The sequence below is a fragment of the Leptonotus elevatus genome, chromosome 18 (assembly GCF_054856555.1).
Source record: "Leptonotus elevatus isolate MCC_2025b chromosome 18, RoL_Lele_1.0, whole genome shotgun sequence".
NCBI classification, from domain to species: Eukaryota; Metazoa; Chordata; class Actinopteri; order Syngnathiformes; family Syngnathidae; genus Leptonotus; species Leptonotus elevatus.
In genome coordinates, this window is record NC_141256.1 from 9,167,833 (window position 1) to 9,192,523 (window position 24,691).

The 24,691-nt window shown below is 42.2% G+C and overlaps 1 protein-coding gene across 1 annotated transcript in view; it reads left to right on the top strand.

Moving 5' to 3' along the window:
* The window catches only part of fut8b (fucosyltransferase 8b (alpha (1,6) fucosyltransferase)), a 108,354-nt gene that overhangs the window by 35,415 nt on the left and 48,248 nt on the right, over nt 1-24,691 (top strand). The window contains exon 2 of the mRNA XM_086061768.1: nt 21,604-22,172. Within this exon, the coding sequence (XP_085917894.1) occupies nt 21,970-22,172 (203 nt within the window). The 5' untranslated portion in view covers nt 21,604-21,969. The remainder of the gene's footprint in view (nt 1-21,603; nt 22,173-24,691) is intronic.

The window sequence follows — 24,691 nt, forward strand, 5'->3', positions numbered from 1 at the left end:
TGGCAACCAGTGCGGTCTCTGACATTGATGCAAGATTTTCTTAACACGAGTCCCCATTTGCCTTCTCAGATTGGGGCTTGGGATATTTATAATCTCGGGGCACCAGTTAATGGTATTTGCAAAGTGAAATCAGTTTAGTGCATGTTTTCCATAATGGCTTTGACTACGTGGCATTGCCAGCGGCGCCGTCTTGAATGGTGGAAGGATGGCTCTAATTTGGGCTAATGGGTGAGTCAGCCGTCATCGTGTGTCCCTGGGTGGACTGCAACACACACACACACACGTGCTCATGACACTAGAGATCAGGACGGCGGCGCGCATATTCACGTGCGTTGGGGGGCGGGGGGCCCTCAGTTACAGGTAGCAGAAATATAGATGAAGAGGTTAATCACTGGCTAACCTAATCAAATCATTTGTCATCAGATTAGATGAAAGTGTTTAACCTCGCTTTGGGCCACTGTCTGGTCGAGATAGACGCGACTGCGCGAGGCGCGCGGCTGTCAAAAAAGCCGCGGAGTGATTATACGCGATAAACGACAGCGGCTTTATGTTCCAATCAATGCTTCCTGCTTGGAAATAAAAAGTACGCACATAACATTTGATTTGACTGTGGGTGGGTTGTTGAGCATAGGTGGGGGGTGGGGGGGTGGCTGTTGTGGGGATTAAACGATCCCCGGCGGAGCGACGTCTTGACTGCGGCCGGGCGGGAGTGCTGCAGTGGCTAGTTTACATTCCACAGTCGGCGAAGCTTCACCAACCTCAGCTCTGCTTAGACATGCACACATTAATACATCCACTCACGCCTGTATGCAGTATATGCTGTATGCGCTCACCCGGCATTCAATCAGTATTTATGGTTTTGTCTCAGTAGAATCATCAGCATATGTTGATTGTCCGTCTAATATCTTATTCAAGCCCTTTGGTAATGAAGCATCCAAACAAATGTGATCAAGTCATCCCTTTCCAACATGTAACATAACAGCTGGACAACTGTTGTCTGTAATTGTTGAGAAAGTTGGTCAAGTGCACCACTCCCTCATCCACTGTAATTTCATTTAAAAAGGGCGAAGGTAGTGAAACAGTCCCAAGAGAGAAACCAGTCAGTTTGCAACTGTGCAGAGCAGGAGACTTATCACTGCCTAGCCCCCCCCCCGAGACCTATTACCAAGAGTCTCTGGTTTGATCTCTGGGCGGCTTCACTGCTCTGTACTGTGCAACCCGCCAAAGATCAACTACGTGAGATGACTCTTGGCTACCATGGATTATGTCTTAACTGTCAGAACTGAGCCTAAATATGTTGTTTTTCTCTGTATATTACTCATTAAAACCCAAAATCGTGTAAACGCGTTTAATACTTTTTCCTTCACTCCCGAAAACGTATTTCCCAGTTTTTTATTGGGGGGGGGGGGGGGGGGGGTGTCTGCAAGAGCATACAGAAGGCTTTGATGCAGCTTCTGACATAAAGAGGTGGCTTAAAGCAATGGTAGTTATTACTAAAAACGGCCAGCAGGTGGCAGCAGAGCATAAGAGAGCAGCCAGGGCCATGTTGCAACAAGCTTTTTTTGCCAGTGTTTTCACCAGGAATGTGACTATTGATGAAACTTAGCTATATTCTAATGCTAATTGCTGCAAAACGTATACAAAAATAATTTTTTTCCATGATGAAAGAAGAGAATAGAGACTCTAATCTTTCTTTTGGTAGGTTCCATGTTTTTATAGCACTAGAACGCAATATTCTGTCAAAAACAAATAAATCAGTCAAAATCCAGTAAAACAGCTAGGAGCAAAGAGGTTTGCTTCAGTGAAAATGGCTGGGAGTTAATGAGTATATAAAATACTTTAGTGAGAACAACTTTCAGTTTAACTTCAGTACAGTTTAATAACAACACCTGGTGCATTCTACAAACTCTACGCCTCTCTTAAAATAATCAATAAAAAACGCAACATCCCAATCCTCATGAAAGAGTTTATTGCAACGCTACTTTGCCATACTAATTAGTTTGTGGATGGTGTCCCAAATGAATTTAAACAATGGGTGCAGTAGATCCTGCTAATCCAAGGGCAGTTATATTGATTTACTAAATACCATGTCAACAAAATTACTGCCAAAATGTAATCCCCTACAATTTAGACAACTGAAAATCGATGAAGACTGCGGTCGAACAGTGGCCTGTGTATTTTATGTTTCCAGACCACCGTCCTGTGTTTGCCGCTGTGAGTCCATGCCTGATACGCATTCAGGAATGTTTGAAACAATGGCAAATCTTTTCCAGTTTGATGGTTTTACAACACAAAAGTGTGCAATAACCGACCCAGATTCAACTGTGGGCTACAATGCAACCCCATTTCCATCCACTTACTTTGTACCATTTAAATGAAAATGTTTTTGTTGTTGTTGTCGGAAATGAATCCTATTAACTCATTCAAACCCAAAAACGTGTAGATGAGTTTTTTTAACACTTCCGTCACTCACACAAAAACGAATGAGTTAATATGATGTATTTCCAACATGTTTTTTATGCAAGAGCATACAGAAAGAAGGCTTTGATGCAGCTTCTGACATGAAGAGGTGGCTTAAAGCAATAGCAGTTATTACAAAAAACGGCCAGCAGGTGGTAGCAAAGTATAAGAGATCAGCCAGGGCCATGCTGCTTCAAGCTCTTTTTGACTGTGTTTTCACCAGGAATGTGAATATCGATGAAACTTAGCTATATTCTAATGCTAAATGGTGCAAAACAGAAACTGATACAAGTATACTTTTTGTCCTGATGAAAGGAGAGACTGTAATCTTTCTTTTGGTATATTGATCGTTTTAAAGCAATACAACACAATAGTCTGTGGGCCTTGCAAAATCAGTCAAAATCCAGTAAAACAGCCGGGAGCAAAGGGGGTTGCTTCAGTGAAAATGGCTGGGAGTGAATGAGTTAAGTTATGAATACAACCAGAATTTTTTCGCTGACTACAGCATGATTCGCAAATTAGGATTTTAGGAGCGAGTCCAGTCCCTGTCAAAAACCTTTATGTAAAGTTAATTGAAAAGTCTAAATTGTCCATGGTTGGAACTTGGAAGTGGTTGGTGTTAACAATCCAGTTATATTGAACCCACCTCCACTTGAACATGTAATCAAAAATCTGATAGCGAATCAATAACCAAGCCAAACATCGGATCAGAATTTAGGGGATGTCTTCTTCTTTGTCGTCGACCTACGGAACACAGCTGCACTGGTGTAAGTTTTCCTCACAAAATGAAGAATGGCAACAATAATAGTCCATGGAGAGGCACACTGCTCGACCAAACGGCAAAATTACATTTTTCAAGCTGAGCTCTATCAAATAGCTGCCTCAGAGCTGTAATAGAAGATCTATCATTATGCCTTTGCTTTAAACACAGAAGTCGGTCGTCTGCTATTACACAGCATCCTAGAATCCAACTTTCAGACGGGTTTTGTCATCGGCACAAGTACCTTGCATTATGAAGGACTGTCCGTTTTGCTGACGAATGTCGAAAGAAAAACCAACTAAGCACTTACGGAAATGGGGTTTCATCCATCAGTGTAATTGTCAATAACTGGATCAAGTACTGACGGACAGTCCGTGGGTACTGACGGAATGCCCGCCTTTTTCTGTCTGTCCTAAAATAGTGGTGACAAAGTAATGATGCAAGCACGGTCACAATAAAATGACGGACTGATGATTACAGTTTGGTTCGGCTTGAAAAAATGACAGACTGACAATGACGTAAGGGCACGCAGTGCCTGAGTGACGGACCAGCAAAATCTTTCCAAATTGCCCACCTCTGGCGTTTTGTACAGACATTGACGCTGCTTTCATCACAACAAAGTGGGAGAATTCAGTGTTGAGTATGAAACTTCCCACCACTGTCCTGCCGCCATGTATACTGTTCTGTCCTGGTTCTTACGGCCATGATACCGACCTGACCTGCAAATGCAGTCTCTCCATTTCATGTCAGTGCCCTATGATTGCAATCGGTCAAGTGCCGCCCAACACTTGCCGCAAGTCTTCTGGGATAGTGTCCAGCTCTCCATGTATGGACGACAAGCTAGATTGATGGTCGGAATAGTGTATATTGCAGTACCCCTTGAACCTTTGCCTGTGCCTACTGTATGCCTCTCGTTTTGCAAGGAGCCTTGAGAATCGTGACAAATCAGGACAGGTTTGTGCATGCACCCCCCCCCCCCCTCTGTCCTGTCAGAATTCTAGTGGTATCACCACAACACATGGCAATAACTGCATTTAAGTATCCAGCTGAGCAGTTGTGAGAAAACCACCTGTATGCAAACACCTGCCCATCACCATGTGATGTTAATTCAAAGCATTTCCCGTCATCCCACAAAGCCTAGTTGAAAGGACGAGAAACCCAGCATGTTCACAGTTGGGGTTTTTTTTCTCTCCCAGGAGTAAGATTATAATGAGAAAGCACCATTATAGGTCCAGCAGGAGTCCGCGCCACCGAAACGCTGCTGCCGCTGTTCCCCGTGAGGCTTTTCTCTTTGTTAGTTAAGGGATAGAGCAGCCACAGACATCCTTGCTCTCTGCTTGTTAGCCAGCAGTAATGACCAGGCTGCATGGAGCCAGGCAACCGGGCCAAGCCGCTGGCAGGCCCGTCCTCTCTGCCGATCCTCGGCTCAGAGACAGGAAGGAGAACAGATTCAGACACCGCAGACGACACTCGGGAAGGATAAGATCTAAAAGTCGAAGGAGGCTAGGGCAGATTGGGGAGGAGATTTATAGCTGTGGACAGGCAAGGGCCAGACGAGACCGTTATTAACATACAGAGTCAAGCTCAAGTTGGCACCTTGCGTCTTTGTTGAGCTGGCATGTCATCATGATTGATTGAACCAAGCGTAAACTTCAGGAAAAAAAATCCCGCGTTGGTTTGCGCGACGCGTTAAGATGTTTTCAGTGACGCAATAGTTGCGTTTCAATCTAACTTGAATTGCCGTCGGTAATGAAAATGCCATTAAGATGCCTGCCTTAGTTACTGAGAAAATGACAGTGGAACTTTAAAGTTTGAAAACCACACTTAGAAAATAATAGAAATTTAAGTAATCTGCAACCATCACAAAACCTTGAAATGTACAGAAAGCTCATGTAACATTGGCATAATGTTTTAATAATCAAGTCATCTTTAGAGGAATTGTTTAATTGATGCCTTGGTCAGACTACAAGAAAATAGGCCGATTTTGGCCCGACCGACGTACCGCGGACAAACGGGGCATGTCGTGAACGATTTTGAGTTGTCTTGACGAAGCGTCGCCCGTGTAGTGTGACACATACAACGATTGGTCGCCTGTCGTCTGGGACGATTCCCGACCATCACGAAAGTCTAGAATGTCAGAATTTTGTGAATCGTCGTCGTCCTATTGGTTCCGCAGCATTGGGGAACATCTTTGGGACAGACATATACAGTATGTTTTTATAGAAGTCGGGCCGGCCTTTTTTTTCCCCCCTCGAAGGGCGGTTCGGAGTGAATGCGCGTATCAAATGCACTGTACTAAAACAAGTCTAATACAAATTCATATTTAAGCAGTACAAATTACACAAATTATACAAATACAATATATTATTTCAGTGTTTGATAACTACCAATGGAATAATCAATAGAATATTCGATTCTAAAAAGATTTGATAGTGACAATGTTGATATTTAGATTGAAAATACATTCACAGAAAAACATGGTGATATATTTTCTTCCAGGAACAAATGTGTACAGCATCTGTACATTTCTTTCCCCATGTACATGTATCATTTATTATGTACTCTCACGTTAAATGGTTCCCAGATGGACCCTGTTTATTTATGATTGGGGATCTATTCCAACTCATATCCCGTGTGCAGTGACGGAGCATGGTTGTCATGCTTCTTTATTGTGTTTGTGTTTCATGAACAGATCAATAATTCAGCAGACGACACACCAGCCATTTGGATCACAAGGCAATCTTAAGCAATGACATGGATTGGCCTGTTTGGCCTGCTTGGGTAATAATATATATTTGAATACATCCCGACAGCCCCTACCCAAACATATGCATGGGGGAAAGAATCTCGAGCACTCTGAAGCTGTTAGCTGACTTATTTTGGGACTTTTTATTTGAACCATGCTTCAGTTTGCTGAATTGAACCCATTAATGCTGCCTGAGGGATGGATTTGCTTTTGAGGAAGCGTTTCATTCCTCAGCTTGACTAGTATTGATGGCTTGCATTTCTGGAAAGTATTTAACAGTCAAAGTAGGACTTTTTTTTCCCCCGCAGTTGGCATCAAAATGCATCACATGAAGTGTGCATCACAGCTGTCAAGAAGTACTATGATTATTTCACGATGCCCTCCCTCATTCTCAGACGCATGACTCCAAGTGTAGTGTTGTGTGAAGACTTGCAAACAACATCTGCAGCAGTGGCGAGCGCACGCCCCACCGCCCCCCCCCCCTCCCTCCCTCGGCCCCGGTCGCCTGCCAAGTCCGCCCACATTACCTCTCGTCTGCTCAGCCACCCCCACCTTGTGCTCTTTAGAAGAGCCATCTTTCATCCAGACTATTGACGCAGACCCGGCTGATACAGCACTACTTGACTGCAACTGGGCCGGCTGTAGTGTTGATGCACATCAACAACAAATTGGAGTACCTGTCCCCGGACCAGAAAAAATGTTTTAGTTTGGAACAAGCTCAACAAGTTGTAATTAGTGCATTTTCAGGACTTCTGTTTGTTTGTTTCCTATTTTGCATCTTCTCCCAGAGGGCTAGTGTGTTGTTTAAGGCGCCACCCTGCAAAAGCTTCTGCAAATGATGATAAACCGCAGCATGAAGATCCTTAGCTTGATAAAATTCCAGTGTTCAGGAGGATTCTTCTTTTCGCTATCTCTAGTGACCACGCATAAATGCAAGAGGTTCACAGGAATACTTCATGGCAGCATTGACGTCAAGAACTGTAAGTGCTCATGTTACGGTTCTCATTTGAAATAGTCTTGCCCAAATATGGAAGTCATTGGTATCAAGTCAGGGACGAATTAAAACCTCTCTCTGTGCAACACAAATGGTGTTGACTTTTGATATGTGACCATACTCTTGAATATTTGCCCCAGTGGGTTTAACCAAGCAAATATGGATTTTAATGAAACTTGGTGTATTTGTTGATAGTGGTCGCACAAAAATAAATCAAAAATTTGAGGTCAATCAGAACGCGGTTTTGGGAGCTATGGCCCCTCGAACTTTGGCATTTTGGGAAAAAATGAACCCTTATATGTCAAACTACTGGGTCGATCTATACACTACTAAAATACGCACGGATCTTCTAAATCACTGTTTCTCTGCCCCGGTCCCTGTTTTCCATGTCTCTCTCAGCCAACACACCTGAGGATCGTTATCAGGCTTCATGCAAGCTTGCTGATTAGCTAATCGTTTGAAACACCTGTGTTGCTACTGGCGGTTGAGAACCACTGTTCTAAATGATTGCTATTTGGAATACTTGCTTAATTCCCTTTCCAACAATACCTCGTTTGTCTAGATTGACCCAGTAGTTCCTGAGGTTTCAAAGGAAGGTGGCCACGCCCCTTTATGCCATAGATGTCCAAATTCAGTGGGCCGTAGCTCCTAAAGCCCCTGCTTCGATTGACCTTAAGTTTGAGATTGAGTGTTATAGCATCACTATCAACAAGTACACCAAGTTTCATTCAAATCCAAATCTGCTTTGGTTAAATTATTCAGATTTTTGAGCGGTGATTTGGCAAGGACCACCGACCCTTTTGCCACTGTTCACAACCCTGAACAGGACATTTAATGGTCATAGGCAAGGCAAATATCGGCATTTAAATGCAGTTCTTTCTAGTTAGCAATTGTATGCCTGTCAATGCTGCCTCATAGGGAGAATGCTGTCTTAAATGACAGACGTCGGCCATCTCGTTTCTACCAGACACCTGACAACTGTTCCTGTCACTTGGTTACACACTCAAAAGAGCAGGATTGGCGAGCCAGTATGGAGAAGGGAAAGCTCAGTCGATACAAAAGGGTGCTGAACAAGCAGCAGCCCAGGGAAAGATTGATGGACTATGCTGTCTAGACTACTGTCAGCACCTGGTGCAGAAGGACAACCAACGAGGCACACACACTCTATATGGACGTCTTGGCAGGTACCTCTTCATTGATTAATCGATTAGGGGTTGGGCAAGACCCCCTTGTTCCCTTTCCATCTTAATTCTTCATCTCCCCAAGATATTTCAGACAATTTGAAGCTTCCAACTTGGTGAGAACAGTAACAGGCCCATGTTCCATGATGATGATACATGGATACGTTTTTTTAGGCGAAAAACTGGTTAACCACAAATCACCATCAGATGTTCATTGATCTCTAACTCCACCAATGTTATTCTGGACAAGAATTCCCAGAACTCCCGTTGTCTTGTAAAAGTCTTACTAGAAGAATTTTGTCCCCTTATTACGATGCCAGGCTGAATAAGACCACCTAGAGGACTTACCATCACATGGGTTTGGTACGTAACCTTACTAGACTAAACTTTTTGTTTATTGAACAAAGTAAATTAGACTGGATCAACAAACTCTGCAACATGACTGTCATGTGATGTGGATGGAAGTTTTCTGTAGAGCTAGACGATATGTTTTTTTTCAGGACCGATACCGATTATTACTAGTCAAGGCTGTCAATAACCGATATTTATTTTATATATATTTATATATTCATCCATTTTCTTAACCACTTAGTCCTCACAAGGGTCGCAGGGGGCGCTGAAGCCTATCCCAGCTGGCTTCGGGCAGGAGGCGGGATACGCCCTCAACTGGTTGCCAGCCAATCGCAGGGTTTGTAAAATATTGGAGTAAAAAAAAAAAAAGTTTGTTAACTTTGTTTTAAAAAGCTAACAAAAGGTTCAGGGATCTTCCAGGGGGCAGTAGTATGTCTTCAAAAGTTAAATAAAAAACTTCAGTAAATAGCTCCCTATTGTTTGCTACAGTAAATAAATATATATAAATAAATATGTTAAGTATTAAAATTTTACTTATCTTAGTTTTAATTTCAAACAAAGACAGAAGGTGCAGAGAGTTCCAAGGGTCAAAAATATCTATGAAAATTTAAATATTTAGATCCCTGATTCCCCCCATGAACACTTTTTTAAATGGATCTATTATCAGCTGTGTAATTCTACAAAATGACCAATGCCAATATTAGTCAAAATGCTGAATATCGGCGCCGATAATGGGCCCGGCCGCTTATCGGTCTATCCCTAGTTTTATGGACTTAAGTGTCAAGTGATGCTGTTTGATCTGAATTTTTGATTGGTTTTTCGGTCCTACTAAGACATTATTCATACCTGCACTCACTCGAAAGCTTCTCCCACGTTTGCAGCGGTGTGGATGCAGTCTCTGTTTTTCACACCCAAAGTCGTAAATTGAAGAACTGTGTTTGTAGGTGTGATTGCGTCAACTGTGCCTTAACACGGCCTGGCAAGCGGTATTGAGTTTTTCATGTGCAGTTAGCCCAAGTGATGCGAGAAGCGGTTCCTGTTGAGTGGCAGTCTATGTGGAGAAGAGAAACGCAGTGCTTGTTCTCTGCTCGAGCTCTCTTTTTAATGGTCAGGGAAGACAGTGTGCAAGAATTTCTCCTTAATAAGATTTAGGAAACCACATTTTTTTCCCCACACTGGCTTTTTTATTCAACAAGACATAACGTCCAGTCTGTGCAGAAGACTGCGTCAGTTGCTCTTACACTAACAACATGCAATGCTGTACGTACCAGCCAACCGAGCAAGCCAAGGGTGTGCAGTAGTGAGTGATGATCATGTCCCCCCCAGCAAAGCCGAGACCCTTCGGTCTGCTGACGGGACTCTTTTGCCACAACAGATTAAACTTTTATTGAAGCGGTCAAAAGAGATTATGGCAGCTGCCGCTGCATCTTGCAGAGTAATAGCACTTCCACACAAGGCCTCATACATCAACCCTACAATATCTACAAAACAACCTACAAAGAGGTCACAATCGAGTGGAGGGGAGCGTTCAAGTGGAAGCGGATGGGCTGGACGGCGCCGAGTGGAAAAATGGAGAAGTCAAGCGAACAAACGTGAAGACCTGAAGCGCAAAACTACATCATGACAGGGACAAAGCGTTCTGTCAATATGTTTTTTGTAATGAGGCATGCGGGTTAGTAATTACTATAGAAAATATCTGTATTAGCTGTTGTTAGTGTTGGGCGGAATTCAAATTTTGACACTGTTTTACCGTCTCCGCATTATACCGGCGTATACGGTGAAACAGTCACTAATTTTAGACTTATTATGTTGCTTGCGCCTACCACTGTGAGTCTCTCACACAAGTGAAATCTCATTTTCCTTCGTTCTATTAGGCGGTGTTGTGTATGAACAAACTTTAAAAATGCAAATATCACTGGCATCTGATTCAGTGAAAAAGACAGACCCTGTGCTCATTGCTTCCATATTGGACATTTATGTCCAGTCCACAATGTTGGGTGCGTTAACAGAGCACTGTTGATTTTGGAGTTGTTTCCTGGTCTATTGTGCTTTAAAAATGCAGTATGGCGTTGCCAAGTTTTGCCATAATTTAGGTGGTTAACAGGCCCGTTATGGAGGCATAAACTACTGTATGGAAACCGTGATTGATTCTCACCAAAATTTGTGTACGTGTGTAGGCATGTGATTATCACATATATGTAATGTTAACTCATTTGCTCCCAAAAATGCCCCCAAAAAATTATATTTTAAATATTGCCATGGTCCCAAAAACAATATTTATACATTTTTAATGTTTTTTATGCTAGAACATACAGAAAGCTTTGATGCAGCCTCTGACCTGAAAAGGTCGCTTAAAGCAATGGTAGTTATTACAAAAAACGGCCAGCAGGTGGCAGGAGAGTATATGAGATCAATTAGGGCCATGTTGCAACACGCTCTTTTTGCCAGTGTTTTCAACAGGTTTGTGAATAATGATGAAACTTTGCTATAGCTAATTGCTGCAAAACGGAACCCGATAGAAACAAACTACTTATTTCCTGATGAAAGAAGCGACTAATCTTTATTTTGATACGTTCCATATTTTTATAGCAATAGAACACGTTCATATAATCCAAATATTCAGGGTTTCATTCTAATATTTACTATCACGTTTAGACACGAGGGCATACACTCACAATCAGTTCCGTTTTTTTGGACATTCTGTGACGGAATATTTTTTGTCTGTGAGGCAACGTGAATATAAAAAAAAATATTGCAAGTTCTAATGAATCTCCGTTTTCTTAATTTATGCCACTATAAAGGACTAATTGCATATCGTTGTAAAGTACAGATTTTTCCACGCTTGTCAGTCACTTCTGGTGGGCTGTCATGTGACTAATAGGACGCCATTCCCCTTGTTTTAAATCATTATACTGTACTAATATCAAGTTTAAAAAAACGTCATTTAAAGACGCAGCAAGGCAAACCACACTGCTCTCAACACCGTTTGACAGAAACGTGGTTTAAAATTAAACATCACTGCTCACCCACTAAATCCCAACAATGTTAAGTAATATCCTATCATTAAGAGGGACTATTTGAACATTTCCTAACCACCCTGACCCAAAGTGAAGCAATTAAACAGCACAAGCTTACCAAAGTCTTTTCTAAGCATTTCCCAGAAGATCTGAGTAAAAAAAAAAGAAAAAAAAAAGCTGTAAAGATGGGCAAGAAGCAAAAGAAGATGTGAGGGAGCCAGCGAGCGGAATTAAGCCGAAGCGGGGGGACAACAGCAGCACAGCTGCAAAGGTGCTGTCAGGCAGGTGCACGGGTACAAAGGCAGCCATCTCAGTGTGTCAATTATTTATTTCATAGTCTCCATTTATATTTATTCAGCGCTGTCGCCAGTTCACCAGAGGATGAATACACAGGGAATCACCTTTGGGCATTTTTGAGCCTCAATTTCAATCTCTGGCCCACACGTGTGAAGAAACTGGAGCATGTGGAGGAAACTTGAAGGGACAGAGTCCGGGGCTTCTTGCTTTGGAAATGTCACATATTTAAGCAGCCTTGAGGGGGGAAAGGTCTTATGTAAGGATTTAAAAGAATATGTTGCAGTCCTTTTAATTTCAAAAGATGGATGGAAGGGTGGCAATGTTGTTTACATCCCGATTTTTTTTTTCTCGCCCTCCCGGCTTGAAAAAGTAAGATTTTAAGAGTGACCATAAAATAAATGGATATGTCACTTTGTGCTGCGGGGATTTTGAGGTCACGGAGCAAAGGCGCTGAGGTTCAAAGACGAAGAGTTGAGGTAATGTAGCAGAAAGTGATGAATCGGTGGGAGCTGTGTGTTACTGCTCCGTCGAAAAGTGCTTCTCTGTATTAGTCGGGACTCAGATCCCCCCGGGAACTCTCTTCAACCGCCCTCCCCCCCCTGCTGCTTTGGTCTGTACAGCCACCATCTTTCTTCCAATTACTACCTCCCTGGCACCCACTTTACCTACAACACACTCTTTATTTTGACCCTCTTTGTTTTCTCTTACTGTTTGCCTCCCTCTGTATTCTGAGTCTACCACCTCTTGCCTTAGAGAGAGAGAGAGAGAGAGAGAGAGACCACCTTGGCTTGTGTTCGAAGGGGATGGGTTTTTCCCCTCAGCCAGGGTATAATGGGAGTCAACCGCACATCGTAAATTCTGGGATAGAAGATGAGTGAGGTGAAAAAGAGAGCGTTTAAAGGGCTTGGCTGAGCCGGGAGTTTTATTGGGAGCTTATTGCTCGAGAGGCAGCAGAGCGCACTGTTTTTTTGTCACTCCTAAACTTTTGGGATTTGGTCATAGAGATTGTAGGCAAACACATTTTGATATGTTAATTGTAACCAGTATTGTGAATACTACGGAGTGGCATAATCAGTTCACTCAATTGAGCCTAAAAACGTATAAATACGTTCTATTTCAAATATTACCATGCTCCCAAAGACGCATTTATAAGTTTGTTTTTTTATGCTAGAGCATACAGAAGGCTTTGATTCAGCCTCTGAACTGAGGAGAATGCTTGAAGCAATGGTAGTTATTACAACAACGGCCAGCAGGTGGCAGCGGAGTATTAAGAGATCAACCAGGGCCATGTTGCAAAAAGCTCTTTCCCCCACTGTTTTAAACAAATTTGTGAATAATGATGAAACTTAGCTCTATTCTAATGCTAACTGCTGCAAAACAGAAACAGATACAAATGTACTTTTTTGATGATGAAAGAAGAGACTATCTTTCTTTTGGTAGGTTCCATGTTTTTATAGCAATATAACACAATATTCTGTGGGCCTTGTGGGGTTTGCTTCAGTGAAATGGCTGGGCGTGAATGAGTTAATTGATAGTTGACTAGCTGGAATTGATTGCTGATTATTCTGGAAAAGCATTACACAGTGTAGTACTTGGCTACAACCAGCAGGGGTGCTGTTCAACGCTAGTTTACTGAATGGATCTGTTTAATTATGAATCTTTGAAAATTGGGACCATAAAAACTAGGATAGTCAATGAAGCACATATCGCCGTCAAAGCTGAATAATGCTATCGATAACTTGTTAACTCGATTATTCAAGAAAAAAGTCAAGTAATTCAGTTCCACTCCAGTCTTGTAGGTGGCACTCATGTGCATTACAAAGCCTGGTTCAACGCTAACTTTATTTTGTCGCTTTTTTCTCTCAATGTTATTTCATCTGCTGCATCGGTTGGGTCACCTCTCTACGCATTCCCAATGAGAGCAAGATGTATATTATATAAATAGATAATTTATTCAACCTGTGATGGAAAATGTACTCCACAGTCTTTATCTGGGTCTGCACTAAGGATGTCACACTATTGTAAAGTTCGCTTGGAGCAAGCATGGTAAGTTTATTTGTAGAGCACAAATTACAAGATGGCAAATAAAATCATTGCATAAAACATTAAATAATCATTAATTAAAAGAAAAAAAATATCATTAATTAAATTAAAAGGGCGGAGTGCAGATAAAAATACCATATTTTTTGGACCATTGGGTATTATTAAGTGCAATATCAATGGGCGGGTACATTTAAATATTTTCATAGACAGCATAAAGCGCTACAGGTTATAAGGCACATTGTGTGTGTTAAATAATTGATTCTAATTGCGCCGCATGTTTGCTTGATAGATTTTGTGCTATTATGCTAGGTTATACCAAGTAGCGCCGCATGTCTCGCTTGCTTTTGTTCGCTATGCAACTACACGAGGGTTGCTTGCTTCGAGCAGAGGAGGAGAAAGTTTGAACATCGCTAGTCAATCTGGTAATTGTGTTGTTACTTGGGCTAATGCTAAATGCTTTGTTGTGTTTGTCGTTCACCTCCCGCCGGTGTGGCCTTGCATTGTAAAGATGATAATAAGCTGCCGGAAAAGCTCAGCATTAGGTTTATAAGACAACATTTCACCGTGGTTCTCAGAAGTAGCTCTTGTTTTGGTATGATGAAAACATCGACAGCTGCTAGCGAGATTCAGAATGAGAACGTGAACAGTATAGAAAGGAATTTGGTCATAAAGCGCTCTGGCTTTGTTTTTTTATCAAATAAAAAAAAATAAATGCTCCTCTTGGTCCCAAATAATACGGTACTTTGACAAATAGCGCTCTCCATTTTGTCTTCAAGCTACACTTTATTCATCTGTGGCTCTTCATTGTCATCTATTGCGTCACTCATTAAGCACTACTCAGGGAAGCTTCGCGCTGGCTCTGCGGGGTTATGACATCCTCTCTCCGACAACCTCCCAACCTGACAAGCTCGTCCCATGCACCCAGGCCGGTAAAGGTCAGCCGTCATTGGGATTCATTCCCAGGGGCAGAGAGCAAAACTGTCAGGAAGCCCTGTGAGGTTTGTGCGCAGTTTCGCCAACAATAGATGGATAACCCAGACCTTTTCACGCAGATAATGATGGCCAAGGTTCTTTGTGATATTGGCTTTCCTCAAAAATTGTGTTCCTCAACTCCGGCTGCGTATGAAATAAATGATCATTTTTTTAAATGACGCTCCCGCCCTATAAATTCTCGTCGGCAGCTGCCCGAAAGCAATAGACTCCTTTCTCTCCCCGTCGTGTGTCACAAACACACACTCAACCCCAATGCAGAGCCAGTTCATCACCCTCACTGACACAGCGCATTTAAAATGCCGACCTTGACACGTCTCGGCGCCTGGATCCACCTTCACTCATCATGAGGCGTCTTAGGCTGGCAGGTGAGGCCGTCGCTCGGGCCCGCCATTTTTTATTTGGACATAAAAAGTCATAAAAGACAAGAATGATTGATGCTTTTTTTTTATTTACTGCTAATCATATGTCTCCCAGTTCTAATTAGAAACTTGTTTGCATAAACCATTACCAGCAGCTTGGCCCCCACTAATTTGATGTGTGTAATTTTTATGAGTCTCCGTGTCTGTCTCTGTGTCAGCATATTCTGAGAACCTTGGAGGTGAGGCCAAGTGTTTTCTCACATACTCTATGCCAAAATGTAGCGAGTCAGTGCTTGTTGAAGTAGAACTTTACTTGGACCTTTTGCCACCTCTGCATTGAGGCTGGCAGGCATTGCACAGTCAGTGCACAAAGAAACTCCGTAATTCCAGATAGAGTTTTTATTTTCTCAAGTTGTTGTTCTGTAGAGGGTCTAGTGCAGCGGTTCTTAACCTTGTTGGAAGTACTGAACCCCACTACTATGCGCATTCACTGAACCCTTCTTTGTTGATTTTTGGCAGCAGATACACTGAAAACAGCAGAGGCCCCAGAATTGAACCCTGCGGAACACCCTGCGTTCCGTTACACATGTGAATTCATATTGCACATATTCATCCGACCACTTAGTTTTTTTGATTGGTCGACATAGTTGGTATGACTCACCGAACCCCTGGGGTTCGATCAAAAGGTTTTTCAAGTTTTGCTTTTTTCACAAATCATCCACACAAATTCTCTTGCTAGCAATTAAGATAATAGAAGACAAAATTGACATTGTGTCTGTAACCATGCCCGCGGCTATATTCGAGCTCAGGCTATTAAACAACAGGCGCAATTACCTGTCTTGCAGACGTCAGGACACTGGGGTGTCACTCAGAAGACACTCGTCTCTCATCATTCATTTGCACTCGGAAAGGTCTCAATCAGTATTTTGTTATATCTTTATTCCCGAGGCTTGCCTGCCCCAGTTTACAGTTAAATATGCTGTTCAATTTTTCACAGATTTCTTCACTAATGGTTTACTTACCTGACTTGCCTGTGGGCAATTTGGTTCAGTTCCCACTCAGGGTTGATGCGAATGGTCTATTTCTATATTAGGCATGGGCCATAGATTCTGATGGTATGATAGCCATGAGCAAAAATATCACAGCTCTAATTATATAAAAAAAAAAAAAAAAGGGGCAAATGAAACCAGCATTTCTTTCCCCATTGAACAAAATCTATTTTATTTAACAAAATATAGAATATTTAGTCAAGAAGAAACGTGCCATCATGCTAAGTTTTATAAAAATGAAGGTGGCGAAAACGGGTTATTGACAGGGCGTGGCCTTTCACCTGAAGTCATCTGCTATCGACAAAGCAATTCTGTTCATTTAGTTAGTCTTTCTTCTTCATAAAGTACTTAATAGGCATTTAGATTGCCCCCCCCCCCCCCATACTCCTCACAAAGCCCAGGAGGCATATTTGCAAGGTTTGTGAGGACTGCTACAGTATGCTGTAATGTAAGAGCAAGAAATGCAAAAAAATGCAATTTGACATTCATGCAGTTTCCATTTCTGTACGTGTATTTAATTCAAGACTCTTCAACTTCAGCCTTTCATCATTCTATTTTGCAGTTATCGAGTCATTAGGAGTGGCTTTATGCTGGTTATAGTTCCATGCACTTTCTTTATGTTGACGATTTTTACAGTTTTACAGAACATTTCTAGTAATTCATGCCACATATCCCTTTTTTACCCTCCTTGAACTTTGAAATGTTAGACCTTCCTTGACCAAACTGAATCATATTATACAAAATTATAGAAATTGAAAAAAGAAAAACTTTTAATAAATGTGTCCAAAAAAATTACCAGATTAATCAACTATTTGAGAAAAACCTGTAGTTGTAGCTCTGAAATAAAGCTAATCCATATGATTTGGTATCGGCTGATCTCATTCATGTATGATCGTGATATAAACCATGTAGTCTACTATATTAAAATTGTGATTAGAGAGTCGAGAATGAGTGAATGATTCATTCACTCATGCTCAATTCAGGGTATTTGTCAATATGTGTATACCCCGCTTTAGATCTCAGTATGTAGCTTACAGCGGTTTTGCAGGTGATAAATCTTAAAGCCTTGATGGAGTTCTACACACACTAAGTGCTTTTATTTTTCATTTTTTACAAGTCATGGATTAGGAGATTTAAAGTTGGTGGAAAAAACAAAATATGCCCTTTTTGCTGAGGTCTGGACCAAACACACAGCAGCTGGCTGATGATTTGCAGGCAGTGGCGAATCTGCAGTGCCCCAGAGTTGTATTTATGATGTTTTATTCTGACACGTTTGACCTTAATCATAAAACTGCAGTTCCAGCGATTTGGATATTGCACTTTGTCACATTTCAATCATTTTTTGATTAAGCGTTTAGTGGCAGACACCAATTCACACTCTCTTTTTTTTTTTGTGTGTGTTAAATCTGACTCTTTCACATGCGTCCCCGAGGAAAATGCTGAAAATATGTTGTGAAGCACTCGCCCGGCCAAGAAAATAGCCAGTAAAGCTGCTTAGAGTTTATTTGTGGGCAAAGTGTGGTGGCAACAGCTGCTGCTAAATTGGAACGCTTTCAGACGCCATATTGCTCGGCAAACGATTTGAGGTTGTGCGATGGTTCATCTGATGGCTGCCACCTTCGCTGTCATTGTTGGTTAATGTTTAGGATCAGGAGTGGTTATACGTTGCTTGACAGCCAACGTTTTATTGAAATGACATTTAATTAGGTTTTAGCCCAATCGTTAACATTTTGGCTATTTTTGTATCACAGCTATAAAATACTCTTAATATGCTGTAATTTGCTGTCACAGTGTAACCTCTAAGACCTCCAACACAGTCAGTTTGTTAATACCAGTCGTTAATCACCTCCATGGTCACCGTCATAAAACCCTTGTACGGGCAATATTTTAAAAACAATGTTCATACAAATGTGTATGTGTCATTGGTCGTTACCTGAGCACTCAGCAACTATGATGTCATTTTCAGTCAACCGCAAGTGGCAAAATGGCTGCCCCCTGAGATGGATACAAATGGGTGGGTTTTACAGGTTAATTCATATTCCACAAACGCAATACCTGTATTAACCAGAATGCCGTATTTAGACTGGTGGGGCAACATTATTGTAAAAAAGAAAAAAAGAAAAAAAAGAAACTCGTATTCAGTCTGCAAAATATGGCACTGGTGCACTCCGGCATAACATTGTATATGTCCCCACAGCAACACATATGAATATATTACAATGCATTGACATACATGAGGACTGAAACATATATTCATGCTAGGCATAAAGCTCCCATGGCTGAGCCGGAGCGGTCATGTTAGTGTAATGGAAGCCGTCCTCAGCTGAGCTCCATACATAATTCAGTAGTGGACCTCATCTCGTCGCTTATTGCCTACAGAGCCAAGCCGTGGTGATGGATGACCCCTGTAGCAAGCTGACTCACACCGAAGATTCACTTCCAGGACTGAATACAGGTCATCCTTGATGACCCCCCCGCATACCGCTATCCACATCACAAGACCCTTGCATGTTGGCGTGGTCCTTGACCAAAATATATAAAATTTGGACTTATTTTGAAAAGAAAATTGCGGTTGGGATAAGCTGAACTATTAAAAGTTGATATGTTTGAATTGGTAAAAAAAAAAAAAAATTAACTAGAGGAGAAAAACAAAAAAACATAGTTTTTGTAATTTTTGCAGGTACATTATTTGAATGAATAATTTTTGTCATAATAAAAATTGTTCCCAAGGTGAATAGAATGAGCTGAGTGTTTTGAATTTCAAATATGTCATGTTGATTATGCTATTGGGAATGAATAAGGAATTTTGGCGGATTATTTTTTTTTTTGCCTTACAGCGTGGAGTTTTGGAGCGTGTTGAAATTGGAATGGTGTGAATCAGTGAATGAATGAATTTGTTGAATTTGTGAAAATTTTAAGTGAAAATTTAGGAATCTTACTGTGAACAGTTTGAAATGTTTGGTATGTGTGAATTTTGGGAATGTTGAAAATCCTTCCCAAGATGAATTGAATGAGCTAAATGTTTTGAATTTCAGTTTTGTAGTGTTAATGTGCCATTTGAAATTATTGGGAAAATTTTGGGTCAGAAAAACCAAACCATTAATTAATTAATTAATTTTGGGAACATGGTGAGAATCGTTTAAAAAATGTGGATGGAGTATCAGGACAAAAAAGTGTGTGAGGAATAAAATCTAATGATAAAGTTAATAGTGTAGAATAACATGTAGCGCTGGGAATGGGTTGTTTACTTTATCCTCAGCTACTGAATGATGATGCCGAACGAAAGCATTTACAGCTAATGTGCTGCTGAATGTTTCCACATAACTGCCTACATAATTATTATGAGTGATCAATATTGGTCATTTCATCATCATGAAAACAATAACCTGTCTAAAAGTTTTTAAAAAATGGCAGGTTAAAGATAATTTTATTTTTGATCTCTATTCTTGCTGATGGCGATAACTACTAATGTAGTTATTACTTTGAAGTTGCATTCGTGTAACCGGATGGAGCGTATCATTGAGTTAACTTTCAAGTATAAGGAGAATTGCTTTATAAGTGTTATCTTAATATTCCCTCCTATTCCACTTGGCAGTGGTTGTGTGCCTCACAGTGGTTTTATATTTAGCGGTTTTAGTGTTCTGAACATAAACCTCATTATGGCTTTCAAACACAGAGCAAAGCCTTCCTTTTTGTTAAGTCCCAGTCGTGTATTAGCTGCTGGAGTGCGGCCCTCTCGCAGCTCTTTCGTTCCCTAATAAAATCCCGGCTCAGCACATCCGAGGCCCGCACATTATAAGAGCAGCGGTACTTGTGTCAGCCGAGGTCAGTCACAACAGCGGCGTATTCATGAACGACTGTTTGTGTGAAGCGACAGCGGCAGCAACAGTAGACGAATGAAAGAGAATATGTTGACAGGGTACCTTGCAAACTCCCGATAACCTGCTGCCTTTATGACCTGACAGCCCCGCAAAGCATAACATTTCCCCCGCCCCCAAAACATTTCTCAAAAAACAAAATTTCTCTTGGATGAGAGGTGTTTACCTCAACACAAACAAGTCCTGTTACTCTTGATTTAAGTCTTCCTCAAATACCATGACCTACATAGCTGAGAGTCCTCACAAACATTTTAGCCGCAAAGAAGTACATACAGTTTGGCTAAGTTCACCACAAAAAAAAAAAACAGAATTGTAAAAGAAGTTTAAAAAAAAGAAAGCAAAGACAAAGCTGTCTACTTTAATTAATAGTAGCCAGGCAGGCACTCGCTACTAGCAGCTAGCTCCTAGCCGCTAACGCCAAAGTGTCATGCCATATCATACAATGACGGCGCAATTAACCTAGCAGTTTCTTAGCATCTGCAATTAGCGATTGAATATGATTTCGGCATGGCCTTGTGTTGATGGTTGGTACAGATCACGCACCACTACTATCCAGTATATTCCACATAACAATTCTGTTGCTATGGCAAACTAGACGGGCTACTGTCTGCCTACTTCCCCGCTGCCAGGCGAATCCCGTCAGGGAGCGCTTTCCTCCATGTTGAACTCTCGCAGACGGACGCGCAAGAGGCTCGGCGACGTTGTCAATCAACGCCACCGCTTCTCAGTGAAAGTCAAAGATGTTGTGTATTATTCCAGATTGCTGCGGTGTGCACGCTGTGGGATGATAGTATGCACACTGGAGCACAGTGCGCACATATCTGCCAGTCTTTATCTCATCACACGATGGCACCCGGTCGCCTTGGCAAGGCTTTGTCAGTGAAGATGACAGGGAAGGTTGCTTCGTAAACGCGGCATGCGTCCATCTCCGTCCCCCCCCCCTGCTGCTCGGGGATGAAGGAAAATGATGATCGAGGGATTTTTCTTCTATTCCCTCTATTCTGTTGAGCTCGCTGTATCACCTTGACGGTATTACATTCAGTCGTGGCTGCAGGGATGACATTGGGTGCCAAACATCTGCACGATGTTGGTTTGATTTAGCTTGCTCCCCCAAAAAGATCCAACGTCGAGAAAGAAGTGTGTGAATGTTGGAAGTGGGTTGTGGTTGAGGACCAGAAGAAACAAAACAACTTGAGAATCCCCTTTTCTTGTGGTAAGCACAGGCAGACAAGATCTGATTATTAAAACGATGCAGTCCTGGGGTAGGTTTTTTTTTGCTTTCTGGACCTGGATTTGACACCTCTGACCATTAGGGCCTGGTCAGTGACCTCTTGGCTGCAAGTGACTCCATGGCACGTATCCCTTGCATCTCTTCGATGGTCTTAGTTTGACCTAAAATCTCATTCAATATTTTCTAAAACTGAACAAATTCAACTCACTGACCCTACACTCTTGTCTTTTGTGTTTCTCTGCAGGGCATACCTTCAAAAAAAGATTCCGAAGGGACTTGAAGAAGTTGGTGAGACAGTTGGGGCAAGGTTGGCCGACACTGAGCTGGGTGGAGAGGACGCCAGTCAGGCAGACATCAGGGCATGCTCACCATGCTGTAGCTAAAGGAGGGAAAGCTGGCTAACAGCTGGAGAGCACCCCTAACTGGTTTATAGACTCTGCGGGTCCTAGAAGTAGTTCCTCTTGCCTACCATCCGTCCAAAGATGCCAGTGCTAAAGTTGGCACTGCATCACATGTGGTGACAGGACACTAGTGGACCATCAGGCAGCCCGGTGGGTCGTTTGGGGTACAAGCACATCAGGAGGCATTTTCAGGCGGGCGTGGTCACAACATGCGGCCTTGGGCGGGTTCATGGCGTTGGATCACCCTGGTGCTATTAGCCTGGGGGACGCTACTCTTCTACATCGGTGGCCATTTGGTGAGGGACAGCGAGCACCCGGAGCGCTCGAGCCGAGAGCTTTCCAAGATCCTGGCAAAGTTGGAGCGGCTCAAGCAACAGAATGAAGACCTGCGGCGTATGGCTGAATCGCTCAGGTAAGGGAACATGAAATGGATTTGCTGAAAGTCTACTCTTGCTTTCTGATCACAAACCTTTTGCTTCCGAGTGTAAATAATATAGCAAGTAGAAATGTCTGACTGACTGGTGATCAGTCTAGGGCGCAGGTGTCAAACTGCAGTCCTCGAGGGCTGAATGTGATCAGGACTGATGATCAGGATCATTATCAGGCTCCTGCAGAGCTTCCTGATTAAGCTGATCATTTGAATCAGGTGTGTTGGAAGAGGTGAAACATCTAAAACAAGGGTCACCTACTCTGGTCCTCAAGGTGCCCTATACTGCATGTTTTAGATACGTAACTCCTCCAACACACCTGATTCAAATGGTCAAGATCATTAACAGGCTGCTGCAGAGATTGTTGATAATCTGAATCAGGTGGGTTGGAAGAGGTAAACTTCTAAAAGAGGGGTCACCAACTCGGTCCTTGAGGGCCTCTATCTTGAATGGTTTCAATGTTTCTCTCTTCCAACACACATGATTCAAATGATCAGGATCATTGTTACACTCACTGCAGAGCTTGCTAAGTTGATCATTTGAGTCAGATGTGTTGGTGGAGGGATATATCTAAAACATGGGGGAGGTGGGGGGGCCACATTCCTGATCATTTGATTCAGGTGTGTTGGAGGAGGGGAACGTCTAAAACATTTAGGATCGGTGCCCTCAAGGAACACAGTCCTGATCATATTAATCATGTGTGTCGGAGGAGGGAAATATCTGAAACATACGTAGGATGGGGGGGGGGGTTCTTAAGGACCACAATCCTGGTCAGTTGAACCAGGTGGGTGGGAGGAGAGAAACACCTCAAACATGCAGGATAGGGGCTCGAGGACCAGACTTGTTGACCCCTGATCTAAAACATGCAGGACTCCGGCCCTCAAGGGACCGGAGTTTGACACCTGTGGTGTAAATGTGCCAAAAAACACTGGGATTAGCTCCACCGCTAACCCTAACCTTAACCCTTAACTATGCTAAATAGTAAAGACAATGAAAAGATGGATGCAGGTTTTAAATTAAAAAGAGAAATCACTGCTTTTTAGAATTTAAACTGAGTGAGAACTTTATAACGACCTTCAATATTGTTGCATTGTTAATTATCAGTTGACTAAAATGACAAACAGTAGCTAAGGAGCATTCAGTCAATAACCAATTAACCACAGATTGTGGGAAAAAGTCACAGCCGTAGTCTTTGAATTTGCACTTAATCAAGTCCATTATTTTCCGTTAGGCTGAACTTCGCACAAAACATTGCAATCTCAAAAGGATTTCCTTGCTTGCCAACTGTTTATTTCTCAAGATAACATTTTCATTCATTTCCTTGGGTCCAGCAATTCAATGACAAATACACTCCAGGCCCCTGGTGGCCTAATCAGTCATTTTACAAATTCCCATACGCAGCGATGTAATGATGATTTTTCTTTATTTCCCTAAATTCGATCCACTTCTGATTGCATCAGTATATTTTGCGATGCAAGCAGCCCCACAAGCAAACGTCGCAGCAAAAGTTTCATCAAAAAGCCAATCAGTGGCGGCGCAAATCCTCTGTGACAAACAGAGACGGATGGTCACACTCCTCAGCAAATTTTATTGTAGCTTTATTATACGTTGGCAGACAACAGCGTTGTTGTTTAAGCCCATTAACCACGCAGCATCTTTCTCACATTCAGGATCTGCGTAATGGAGAGACAGATGGTTCTCCCTCCTACTCCTGCATGCTGACAGTGTTTCTTTTTAGTGCGTTAACAATAGGTCCGTGTTGGGGGGTAATGCTTCTATGCGCGTGCGTCCGTGTATCTTGATGTGTGCCGCCTTCACAGGGAGCTGGCGCTTCAGATGTTGCCATTGCCGCTTCTCTGTGATATTCACATTCACTTTGATGTGAGGCTCTCATCAGTGTTCCCAAACAGTAAAATCCACACATGGTCCCTGATTGAATCTATTGCTTTTTGTAATTATTCACAATTGGCCCAGCAACAAAGGTTGAATTCATGGCGTTAGAAAAAGTAAAAACAAGAGCGGCTTTGAGTCAACTGGGGTCCAGATGGGTCTCTGACACACTGTATGCTTGTTGCTTATTAAGATTCTCGCGATTTCTAACTGGGGCTCCTCAGCCCCTTGAAAGTTCTGTTGCAGTACGCAGCAAAGCCGTCCCAAATCACAGACAACCACATTAAGCTTCATGAGCCTGCTTGCCTTATATTCTTAGTCTCAAATGCTGTTTTTCCTCAGCACAGTATCCACTGAGCTTGGCTCAGCTCCCCTGTACTTGGTTCTGAGTTAGGGCAGTCAGTTTTTCTCGTTCTCTTCGTATCAGAGGAGAAAGAGGTTCTCCTGTGTTTACTTGTGGAGAGACTCATTTTAGTCTCGTGAAGACTATGGACTACAATACTGCAGCATCCAGACTCTTGTTATCTCCCAAGCAAATATTTATAGAGCACTTAAAAACAACCACCGCTGTTTTCTTAAGATGGAACCGAGGGACAGCAGATACAATGAAAAC